A 12,510-nucleotide genomic window follows, 5' to 3' on the forward strand; every position below is an offset into this window, starting at 1 on the left:
CTGGCTGCACGTACCCTTCCCCAATGCCCCATAAGAACATCGGAGTCCTTCTAGTTACCCTGGGAGGGGAACAAGGCGATGTTTGCCAACATGGGAACGGGCCAGCCTTGCATAGAGGCATAGAGCAATCACGCATAGAGCAATCACGGCCGGGGCCCTTACACGCATATAGGGAAGGGGGTCTTACCCAGACCCTGCGGAGACCACACCTGCCCTTTTTCTTGGGGAGTAAAAGTGGTAGACACGTCACACGGCCGTCTTAGGGCTCGTGTGGAAAGTATGGTGCAGTGGTAGATCCAGCCTTGAAAGGGGGGAGTTGCTACAGCACGGCGACCGAGGCAGCTGTAACTGCCTAAGGGAGACACGGGGGTCCGCTCGTAAGGGGACAGAACCGTGGAATTACACACAGGGGGAGTCCGAACAGGAGGCCTTCTTATTTTACCTGTGGAGCCCCTATACCAGTACGGGGTGGCCATCAGGGTACCCGCAGTGGCTTGGGTCGGCGAGTTCCTCCGCTGAACCGCGGACCCGGAGGGCTGGGGAGGAATCAACCAGGGGCCCGACTCGGAGTGGGGCACCCTGGGAAGAAGGCGCACTACTTTACCTTGACGTCAGGAAAAGGGCGCTGGGCGCAAGCAATCCACCCGGCCGGTCGGTCTACGTGTTACCGAGTTCTACGGGCTCGGACCTGAGAAAACACGAGACACAACCGACTCAACGCGGAGGTTGTAAAACCTCGCGAAGGTGTTAGGTGTTGCCCAACCCGCGGCTCTACAGATGTCTGCTAGGGAGGTGCCCTTGGCCAGTGCCCACGAGGACGCAACACCCCTTGTTGAGTGAGCTCGGACCCGTAAGGGTAGGGGCACGGCCTGGGTGTGATAAGCCAGTGTGATGCATCGACAACCCAGTGGGCGAGCCTCTGTTTGGAGATGGCATTCCCTTTCTGTCGTCCCCAAAGCAGACAAAGAGCTGCTCAGAGCGTCTGGTGCTCTGTGTGCGGTCCAGGTAAATGCGCAGGGCGCGCACTGGACACAGCAATGAAAGGGCTGGGTCTGCCTCCTCCGGGGCAGCGCTTGCAGGTTCACTACCTGATCTCGGAATGGTGTGGTAGGAACCTTGGGCACATAGCCCGGTCGCGGTCTTAGGATCACAGACGTATCTGCCGGACCGAACTCCAGGCAAGTGTCGCTGACAGAGAACGCTTGCAGGTCCTCGACCCTCTTAATGGAGGTGAGCGCGATCAGCAGGGCCGTCTTAAGAGAGAGGGCCCTGAGTCCAACTGATTCGAGCGGCTCGAAGGCAGGTCTCTGGAGTCCTGCCAAGACTACCGAGAGATCCCAGGAGGGAACTAGGCCTGGCCGGGAGGGATTCAACCTCCGGCGCCTCTCAGGAACCTGAGGATCAGGTCGTGCTTACCCAAAGACTTGCCGTCTACAGGATTGTGGTGGGCGGCGATAGCGGCAACATACACCTTGAGGGTGGACGGGGACAGCCTCCTGTCCAGCCTCTCCTGTAGGAACAGAAGCACTGACCTAATCGCGCATCTCTGCGGGTCTTCGGCTCGGGAAGAACACCAATCTCGCGAACAAGCGACACTTTAGGGCGTAAAGGTGCCTGGTAGAGGGGGCTCTGGCTTGGTTGATGGTATTCACAACGGTCGCCGGTAAGCCGGCTAGCTCTTCCGCGTCCCATCCAGGGACCAGACGTGGAGGTTCCAGAGGTCTGGGCGCGGGTGCCAGAGCGTGCCCCGTCCCTGAGAGAGGAGGTCCTTTCTCAGGGGAATTCACCAGGGAGGAGCTGTCGCGAGGAGCCTGAGTTCTGAGAACCAAGTCCGAGTGGGCCAGTAGGGGGCCACCAACGTGACTTGCTCCTCGTACTCCCTGACCTTGCATAGCACCGGTGCAAGAAGGCTCACTGGGGGAAATGCGTACTTGCGCAGCCCCGAGGGCCAGCTGTACGACTTGACTCGACTTGAGTCGCTGCTGGCTCCATAGGAGGAGACGGCGGGCGAGTTGTGACATGTGGCGGGAGCGTACGCCGCCTTGGCGATTTATGTACGCCACCACCGTGGTGCTGTCCGATCTCACGAGGACATGTTTGTCCCGAACTAACGGGAGGAACTTCCTGAGAGCAAGAAGGACGGTCAGCAACTCCAGGCAATTGATGTGCCAATGCAGCGGGGCCCCTTTCCAACGGCCCGCTGCTGCGTGCCCGCTGCACACGGCACCCCACCTGGACCGGGAGGCGTCGGTTGTGACCAGGACGCGTCGGGACACCTGCTGCAGGGGCACTCCTGCCCGTAAAAAGCAGAGGTCTGTCCAGGGTCGGAGTGTTTTGAGGCAGGCGGGGGTGATCCTTACCCGATGCGTGCCGCGGTGCCATGGTTGTCTCGGGACTCGAGTCTGGAGCCAGTGCTGGAGTGGTCTCATATGCATCAACCCCAGTGGCGCGACCGCGCTGGAGGACGCCATATGCCCCAGGAGCCTCTGGAAAAGTTTTAGAGGGACCACTGTGCCTGGCTTGAAGGAAGCGAGGCAGTCCAGCACCGACTGAGCACGCTCGCTCATGAGACGTGCTGTCATTGAGACTGAGTCTAACTCCAACCCGAGAAAAGAGATGCTCTGAACCGGAGTGAGCTTGCTCTTTTCCCAGTTGACCTGAAGCCCCAAGCGGCTGAGGTGCCGGAGCACCTGGTCTCTGTGTGTGCATAGTAACTCTCGAGAGTGTGCTAGGATGAGCCAGTCGTCAAGGTAGTTGAAAATGCGGATGCCGGCTACTCGTAGCGGGGCAAGGGCTGCCTCTGCGACTTTCGTGAAGACGCGAGGGGACAGAGACAGGCCGAAGGGGAGGACTTTGTACTGAAATGCCTGGCCGTCGAACGCGAACTGTAGGAAGGGTCGGTGTCGTGGCAAAATTGAGACGTGGAAGTACGCGTCCTTCAGGTCCACCGCTGCGAACCAATCTAAATGCTGAACGCCAGCCAGAATATTTCTCTGCGTAAGCATTTTGAACGGGAGTTTTAACAAGGCCCGATTGAAAACTCGCAAGTCCAGGATTGGTCGTAAGCCGCCGCCTTTCTTGGGTACAATGAAGTAAGGGCTGTAGAAACCCTTCCTCATTTCGGTTGGAGGGACGGGCTCTACCACGCCCTTGGCTAAGAGGGTCGCAATTTCTGTGCGCAGGGAACTGGCGTGCTCGCCGTGTACTGCGGAAAAGCGGACGCCCCTGAAGGGGGGCGGGATCCGGGCAAACTGAATTGCGTAACCGAGTCGAATGGTCCGGTGCAGCCAGCGTGATGCGTGGGAAGCGAAAGCCAAGCTTCCCAGCTCTGTGCTAGGGGCACCAAAGGGACGAGTATTTTGGATGTACCCGGCGGGGCCTCGCAGCGGGGCGGAACAGGTAATGCAGCGTCGGGCGGCTTCGTTGCGGCCTGAGGCTGAGGTGCTGAGAATAGACTCAAAGCACTTACCTTGCTCCGCGCACCCGGCCAGCCGGGGGACAGTCGTGGGCAGGCGGAAGGCGGGATCGTCGCGTCCGGTGTACCGGGACTGTTGTGATCTGAAAGCGAGGATGTTGTCCTACAGGGCTTGGATGGGAGTACGGGGCGACCCCGCCAGGAGGTAGGGCTACCGGGGCATAGATGGTGCGCAACTGCCCTATCAACCTGGGGAATCGCGTCGTACCCGTGGCCGCTCTCCGCCGTCGAGGGTGGAGAGAGTGGAGCGGGTGGCACCTAGACGAGCGGAGAGCGGGGCTCTTCACGTAGACGTCAGCTCATCATGCACCTCCGGGAAGAAAGGGACCGGGGGGATGCGAGGCCGCGAACGGCGCGCTGCCCCCAGGAACCAATCATCCAACCGAGAAGGCTGTGGGGAGGATGGAGGGTTCCAGTCCAACCCCACGCTCAAGGCGGCCCGGGCAAGCATGTCGGACATCTGAGCGTCGGCCTCAGCCTGGGCCTGCTGGCCCGAGGCGGCAGTCCAGGGGAGTCCTCAGCATCAGACACCGCACTCTCCGATGCAGCGGCGAGCTCATCTGCTTCGGACTCGGGAGGATAGACAGCCGGGCCGTGAGGCGAGCCGCTATCACCGCGAGCGTGGACGGAGACCAGCGAGCGTGTTGGGGAACGGGAGGTTCGCGGGGGGCTACCCGGCGAAACTGCACCCGCTGCCGCCCCCAAATCGCCCCCAGCGCCAACCGCACCGTCCTTAATCCCGTGGGAAGAAGGAGCAATGAGGGGTGCAGCTGGGGTGGCTTGCTTTCTGTTGAAAGCGAGCCGTGACCGTAACGTGGTCATGGTCATAAAATGTGGTCTAATAGATTCTACCTTAAGATTATTTCATATGAAACTATAACATTTTGTCAAAATATAACAGTTACTTTTACTCATGTAAAATCCTGAAACAAATTTGTAAATGTGATGATGTGCAATAATTGTATTTTTTGGTGCATAGCACAGTGTTCCTCTTTTCCTCCTCAGTGATGTTTGGTTTGTCAGGGCTGCTACTGTTGAGAGTTTTGACTTGACTTCCTAAGTAATGCTTTAAACTAGAAAAGTCTCACTAGAATTGAAATTGGTCGCATCAGTTTTGATGTCTGTGCTCCGCAATATCGAGGGAAGCCCAGTTGTTGCACGCGCCAGAGAGCAGATCATGATCGCGAGCGCGTTACACTCGTGCGGAAGTGTGTGTGAGACGCAAGTTGACGAGTCTGACAGGCAGACAAGGATGAAAGGAGATGCACGCATGTGAGATACTCCGTCTGGTTGTATTTTTTTCTCAATACTGTAGATCATCAAATCTATATTGTATGATAACCGTCAGTTTTCATACTGTGGTATACCGTGAAGCCGGTATACCGCTGCAACCATAATTTGTAGTGAATTCAGGGTTTCTTGTGCAAGGTGAGAAAAAGAGCACCGTTACAGAAATACTTTGTTTTGTTTTTTCTTTGCAATGAAAATAGCAGTTAAGCTCGGCAATTTGTTTGTCTACACTTGATTTGTCAGACCCTTGTGAATAGCACCACAGGAATCCATTGTTCCTATTCAAAAGCTCATTCGGAACGAACATTCATGCCAAAAATTCAGACTTTGTGTGAATAGGCCTTCACTGTCATGAAAATAATGTCAACACATGTAAATAATCTTGCCGGCCCTTAAATAGGCTTTATTGTCTATATAGGTCAAATGTAAAATCGTATTTGTTTCTTTTGATTTTGGAATAAAATAGGACCAAATTATTTTCTTGACAGGTTTCGTGAGAACCACTCGATGATTGTAGGATGATTGTCAATTACATATTAACAAAAGTTATTATGTAGTGCGACTCAATTGTCATTGCATGTGTCCATACAGCTGGTGGAGTACACTGTAAAAAACAAACCCAAAAAAAAACAGAAACAGTGCAGCTCTTATTAAGAATCTATTTAGGCCTAATCTGACCCCTTTGATTTGTTGGTGTGACCGAATGTATTTATAATATATATATATATATATATATATATATATATATATATATATATATATATATATATATATATATATATATATATTTATTTATTTATTTATGTTTACTTTTATAAAACCATTTGTTTAGATGTTACCACATGAATTGCATTTTTTTATTTGTCTCACAAAACATTTTCAGATTGCATAAACTGGTTTGAGTGGTTCTAGGGCAACTGAATATGTGCAGTTGTGGTTTAATAATTGTTTTTCAAATCACATGCGACAAACAGTTGTGATAGTAGTTTCCATGGACACCACAGCGGTATTATAAAACATTAGTACTATGCAAACTTGGCCACCATATCTGGAAGTATTCCAATTTGATAATAATTTGGTTGTTTTTGTTGGTAGTAATAAAATGTAATGGTTTGTTGCTGAAACATTGTTCATTTCTTGTGTATGGTTGCCAAGCTATCAGAGAAAAGTTCAGTCTGTCCTCCAGTTGATCACTTATTAATATAAGAGAGGTCAAACTCAATACGCCTTTGTTTGGAAAGTGTGACAAGGAAATATGCCCCAAGTACAAACACATTCTAAATGTCAGTTAGACTCTTAAAGGGATAGTACATAAAAAAAAAATCATCATATACTTGCCCTCTTTTTGTTCCAGCCCTCTATGACTTTCTTCCCTTTACTCAAAATGACAATCTCAGTCACCATTCACTTTCATTCCATATTTTTGCCATTCAAATCATTCTGTATACTCTTTTACATGTCTATTATGTCCCTCGCTTCAAAATGTAATCTTGACCTATCAAGCATCTACATGGTTTTATTCACAACAATGTGTTGTTTACAAAATAAACACTTGTGAAACTCTTTCACAGAGGTCATGAAAAAAGCACATTCTGTTATCTCATAGGCAGTGCCTTGTCACTGTATGTCATCCAATTAATTGCTTAAGATTACATTGAACAGTAACAACAATTATTAGATTACAATTATTGTTTTATTACAATATATTGTGAAACTCTGATTAGTTGACCAATAAAGTATTCCAGTGGACTGTGTAATAAGAAAATGGTAATTATTCAGGACCACGGTATTCTGTATATTATTGATACCATATAATGCCATTATATATTCACAATGGGATCTCGAGCAGACACGACGGTGAGACGAGAGTTTCAGAACTATCTGTTTTATAACTACTGTTTTCCTCTTACCATTACAGTGAGTGTGTGTAGTTGGCATGGCAGAAGCTCACCAGGCAGTGGCCTTCCAGTTCACTGTCACGCCCGATGGCATCGACCTGCAGCTGTGTCACGAGGCCCTGCGCCAAATCTACCTTTCTGGACTTCACTCTTGGAAGAAGAGGTTCATCAGGTTCAAGGTGACCTCACAGATGACCTTCATACTGAATTGCCTGAATAGTCACATGATGACTAGGCTTAAGTGCCCTCTAGTAGTATATACTGTAATAAGCTTCATTATGAAAGTTTTACTGAAGTTTTGCAAGTAGTATGTGCGCTGAATTATATATATGTATATATATATATATATATATATATATATATATATATATATATATATATATATATACATAGATATGTAGATATATATCAGTAATATTATATTAGAATATGTTATATTGTTTTTTGTAGAATGGTGTCATGACAGGGGTCTATCCAGGAAGTCCCTCAGGGCTTGTGGTTGTTTTGGTGGGTTACATGTCCACCACCAAATATGCCAAAATAGACCCCTCCCTTGGGCTGTTCACTAAGCTGTCAACACATCTACCAGTCAGGTAAATTACTAAAGATCAGTCACCTGTTCACAATACTTGCATTTGAAAGATTAAGAGTGGCCCCAAAAAGTAAACCACACATGTTTGGTACATGTTTGAATGTTTTTTCATATCAAAATAGTTAGATATAAAAATATTAAACCAAGTGGCATTTATTTTAATGAAAGGAAGCACATGCACTCTTATCTAAAAAACATTTCACAGAGGTTTGTTTGGATTTTAACAATAAAATAATGTTTAAAATGAAGACAAAATGTATTTGGGCACTTTCTAGTTGTCAAATGTTAGTGGATAATGTCCAAAGTTATGCAATGGAATTTAATACATCAACTAAAAATCCCCTGACACCAGTTGTGTTAGTTTACTTACAATATATTATCAACTGAAAAATAAATGCTTTCATTTACCTGTAATAATTGTTTATTTTTTTACATTTTAAATGAATTATCTTGTAAGCAGGAGAGTTGATTGTTGATATTTTGCAATCTGTTGCTAAAGGAATGGTGCAAACAGCAAAGCTTATTGTTGCTTTAATCTAATATCTTCAAAACCGATTACAATATGATATACAAAACTACCTGAAAGATTTTTATTACTCTTAAGATCATATCTCACACAGCCCACTGACATAATTTACGAGTACTTGATAGCTGATCAACACTTTAGTCTATTCTTGCATTGACTATTGCAATGCACTGCTTGCTGGGGTCTCTTCATCCACATGCATAAATTGCAATATGTGCAAAATTGGCAACTAGTGTGATCATATTACTACTTGGAATCCTTGCACTGGCCCACTGTCAGGTTTCGTGTTGATTTTAAAATTCTCATGCTTACCTACAAGGCTTTGCATGGTTTGGCTCCTCTTATTTGTCTGAGCTTTTTACCCTTTACTCCCCAAAAACGTGATCTTCGCTCATATTTTAATGATAAACGTAAACAATATACACACACATGACAGACATGTCCGTAAACGATCTCTCTCATCGCACCGCCGTCCGCAATCGGCCTTTATCCCTCTCGGAGGCTTGATTAGCCTGATAAGGGACCGGGTGTGTATAATCACGACCCGGCCCCGCCCTCCGCCCTGTCACATTCCTCCCTCTTTCTCTCAGGCAGGGGAGCCTGGTAATGGTAATTATGATGTACACCCCCTTTCCCTGGGGGAGGGCGTGCCCTAAGCCCCGTCTGCCGGTAGGTCATCCCTGTCTACCTGGATGAGGGAGAGGACAAGGGGAGGGAAATATTAAAATGGGGGGGTACTTCCTATAACAGTGTAGTACTCCCCAAAAAACACCAGTTTTTTCGGCAGTGAGAGAGAGAGGAGAGAGAGATGAAAAAAAACACTCTCCAGTTCTGCGATTATCTGTAGCTTGTTCCTCGTCCACTCCTCCACCCTCTAACGGACGACAGCCACGCCTCTCCGAGCGGATCAGAGGCAGTCCTCCAGCCCCTGGCGGACGGAACGCCCCGCCGTGTTCTCGGGAAACAGAAGGGGTCTCTCCCGCCCCTGGCAGCGGTTCTCCCGCTCCAGGCGGTCGGCAGCGAGCCTCTCGCATTCGGCAGTCTCAGACCCCAGTGCGTTTCAGCGGCCGGTAGGGGACTCCTCCGCCCCTGGCAGCGACACTGACCGCTCCAGGCGGTTGGTTAGGAACCCCTTCTCCCCTTGCGGCTGCTCCGTTGGGGTGGACGGTAGTGGTGAGAACTCTAATACGACGTATTTCGGCACCAGTGTAAAGCAGTTCAATGGAAAGGAGGAGTTATAATTTTATTTTAACATGGTTGGCAGTGATTGGATGATGCTGGACATTACTTTGAATCAGAATTAATTATGCTAATTTCATCTCAAAAACATGAATAAACAACACTCCTGGAAACATAATTCATTTGATTAAAAAAAACTACTGACTTTCTATAGCTTGGTATTATTAAAACAATTCACAACTTTGTTCCGCTGTCCACATACTGTGTGTGGATATCAGCTTTTAGGAAAACAATTTCTCTAGATTTCTTTTTTGCTTGTTTATTAGGTGCTACTAGTTACAAATCAAAAAGGCAAATGGAAAATGCACACAGCAGTCACGCTTGGGTCTCAGGAGGTTAAAGGTGCTATATAAAAATAATTATTATAATTATTATAGTACTAACATAGCTGGGTCTAAGGGTAGGCGGGCATTGCCCCCTTAGATTTTTGTTGCACCCCCCAGAAACTTCTGATGCCCCCCAAACTGGTCGGATTGCAAAATAACTCTTCTTTCCTGGTTGGCCGAAATGAGAGAACCTATTGCCCAGCCTAAAGTTCAAAATGCCCCCACAAAGATCTCATCCTAGTACTGGCCTTGAGTAGTAACTCCAATTTTTTGGTTGCTATTGTACATTTTTTATGTTATGTTTTATGTGTGCAGTTCAATTCACAACTAACAGCTAAAGCTATTATTTCCTGCAGTAAGTACATAACAGAAGAAGGCCAACGTATTGCTGGTGGTGTGCTGGTTGGAACAGGAGTATGGTTTGCTATTATTTTCGTTATGAGGAATGCCCTTAAGTATCTGCTCTCTTGGCACGGCTGGATGAATAACCGTCATGGATCTCTGACCTTAAAGACAAAGATTTGGTTGGTGAGTGTGGGACCAAAGTGTAAAAAGTTTGGGATAATGTCACACCCTATAATTATGTTGGCTTGACAAAGCCAACATACTGTTATTCTGCAGAAATCCCTAAACCAAGACCAAAATGTTCAGTTGTAACTCCTAGAGCTTTCAAGCTACTCTCACCCATCTCGGCACAGACCTTCAGACTGTCCTGATTTGGGTTTCTATGACTTCATCTGATCAAAATATGGTTTTTGCACAAAAATCCCATTCACTTACATTGACGGAATGTTTAAATGGGTTAAGACTATTCAAACTCCAACTGTGAAAAAATTTAAATACAAGGATCTTTTCTATTTATAAATCCATCTATCTGACAGTCTGTCTGTCTAGCTAGCTGGCTTCTTGCTTTTTATCTCTTTGTAGTGTCTATATAAACATTCAATTTCAAAACTAGGTAAACTTGCAGACAAGGCTTTGTCAAACCAACATTGAAATTTGTCTTGTCAAACTTTACCTATCTAGTTTCAAAAATGTCACACATCACTTTTCTTTTTTTATCTGCATCATAAATTGTAAACCATTCATTGCTGTTCACTGGAACACATCATTTAGAGTCTATGCTCATTTCGTATGGATGACCTTTGGCCCCATTTTATCACTCTCAATTCAGGTGTTGGTGAAGTTATTCTCTGGGCCAAAGCCAATGCTGTACAGCTTCCAGAGTACACTTCCCCGGTTACCTGTGCCTCCAGTTAAAGACACTGTTAAAAGAGTGAGTTAGTTGGCCAACAGAAACATCATTGAATGAATTCAATAAATACAATGGAAAAGGACAAATATTTAAGGATTGTTTTTCAACCAGGGAATATCTATGCTTTTTGAATTACCTTATATTAATTTTTTTAGTATCTTGAGTCAGCTCGTCCTCTGATGGACGATGACGAGTACAAACGAATGGAAGGGCTGGCAAAAGACTTTGAGAAAAACATGGGCCCCAAACTCCAGTGGTACCTGAAGCTCAAATCCTGGTGGGCTTCTAATTATGTAAGTTTGCTGACCGTCAATAAATCAAGGATTTGTTCCTTAGAACCAATTTCTCTTTAACCATTCAAAGTAACATTTCTTGCCACATTCTAACCACATTAAGTGACAAAATCACAGCCAATCAGAGCATATTTGATATTGAATATACAATTATGTGGAGCTGAATTCTATGCGATTTCACTGTGGGTGAAACTGCACAGCACAACAAAAATAGAAACCAAGTGACCAACAAAATATCTTGGCATGCATCTAGGGTTGCCAACTTTTCTCCATGTGAATACAGGACACTTGCAACTTGAGTGCTGTAATACTGAAAGGGTTCCCCCTTGTCTTTATTTTTCCCAAAATATTAGATGTCCCAGCTAATATGGGACAGTTGCCAATCCTACATGCATCTCTTGACATGGTCTTAGCTGGTCAGGACTAAAACCCAAATCCAACTCGAAAGTAACCCGAGTTCCTAGTTTAAGTTAAATTTACTTAAATTCACTTAACTGAAATACCTTTGAGATTTGTGCCATAATTTGTAGATAAATATTTATCTATTTTCTACTCTCATCCTCAGGTCAGTGACTGGTGGGAGGAGTATATTTACCTCAGAAGTCGTGGACCAATCATGGTCAACAGCAACTACTATGCAATGGTAAGGCTACAGTGCAATGTGATGAAAAGAAATAAAGTCAAATTGTCACAAATTCAGGACAAAATAGTCCATAAAAATGAGAGCAATTACCAATCTTACAGTGTATTTTGCCTGTAGCACATGATGTTGTATGACTTGAACAAATAGGCAAGCTGTTTTGCCACCATTTGCTACATCATAGCCTAATAGCCATTTTTTAGAGTACTCACATCAACTGTTTTAAAACAATTTCATATGAATATAATTACTGCAGATAATCAAGGAAGTCCATGTTCAGCAACTGCAGCCTTCAAAGAACATGTAGACAGCCATGCACCTCTTTACATCTGGGTCACGGCACCATTTTTGGGGTAATTGGGTGGTATAGTGGTTAATATATAGGCTTGTAACTGGAAAGTTGTGAGTTCTATCCCCACAAGAACTGAGATGTCACCATTGTTCCCTTAAACAAGTCACATAAACTCAGGTTGGTGACATCACATGAAAGTGTTCATCACTGTCACATTCTCTCTTGTCTTTATCAGGACTTCCTCTATGCGTTCCCCACTACTCTCCAAGCTGCCCGTGCTGGTAATTCCATCCACGCCCTCATGATGTACAGACGAAAACTTGACAGAGCTCAAATCAAACCAGTGAGTCTAGAATCCATAATAGACTCCACAACACAAACACATTATTCTCTGATGAACCCTAAAACAAAAGAGTCACTTTCTTTTCTACCATAATCCTATAAAAGAATAATGGTCTAGTTTTACCCCTGAAAAAAAATTGCATACTTTTAAGTGTCTGGTTGAAGAATATCCACCTTAGAATGAAAATTCAGTCATAATTTATCCACCCCATATCATTCCAAACCTGGAGTATTTTCTTTATTCTATGGAACACAAATGGAGATTTTTCCAATTATGTCCAAGCAGTTCTTTTCCATACAACAAATGCGAGTGACCCTATTTACATGTACTTTAGTAAATTT

At 45.8% G+C, this 12,510-nt stretch overlaps 1 protein-coding gene across 2 annotated transcripts in view; it reads left to right on the plus strand.

Moving 5' to 3' along the window:
• cpt1ab (carnitine palmitoyltransferase 1Ab (liver)) overlaps positions 1-12,510 on the plus strand; it is a 34,021-nt gene that overhangs the window by 4,214 nt on the left and 17,297 nt on the right. For both annotated transcript variants that reach the window (XM_052119624.1, XM_052119625.1), the window contains exons 2-8: positions 6,684-6,842; positions 7,114-7,256; positions 9,703-9,874; positions 10,521-10,622; positions 10,757-10,894; positions 11,460-11,537; positions 12,062-12,169. In XM_052119624.1, the coding sequence (XP_051975584.1) occupies positions 6,702-6,842; positions 7,114-7,256; positions 9,703-9,874; positions 10,521-10,622; positions 10,757-10,894; positions 11,460-11,537; positions 12,062-12,169 (882 nt within the window). In that variant the 5' untranslated portion in view covers positions 6,684-6,701. The remainder of the gene's footprint in view (positions 1-6,683; positions 6,843-7,113; positions 7,257-9,702; positions 9,875-10,520; positions 10,623-10,756; positions 10,895-11,459; positions 11,538-12,061; positions 12,170-12,510) is intronic.

The sequence above is a fragment of the Xyrauchen texanus genome, chromosome 46 (genome assembly GCF_025860055.1).
Source record: "Xyrauchen texanus isolate HMW12.3.18 chromosome 46, RBS_HiC_50CHRs, whole genome shotgun sequence".
Lineage (NCBI taxonomy): Eukaryota > Metazoa > Chordata > Actinopteri > Cypriniformes > Catostomidae > Xyrauchen > Xyrauchen texanus.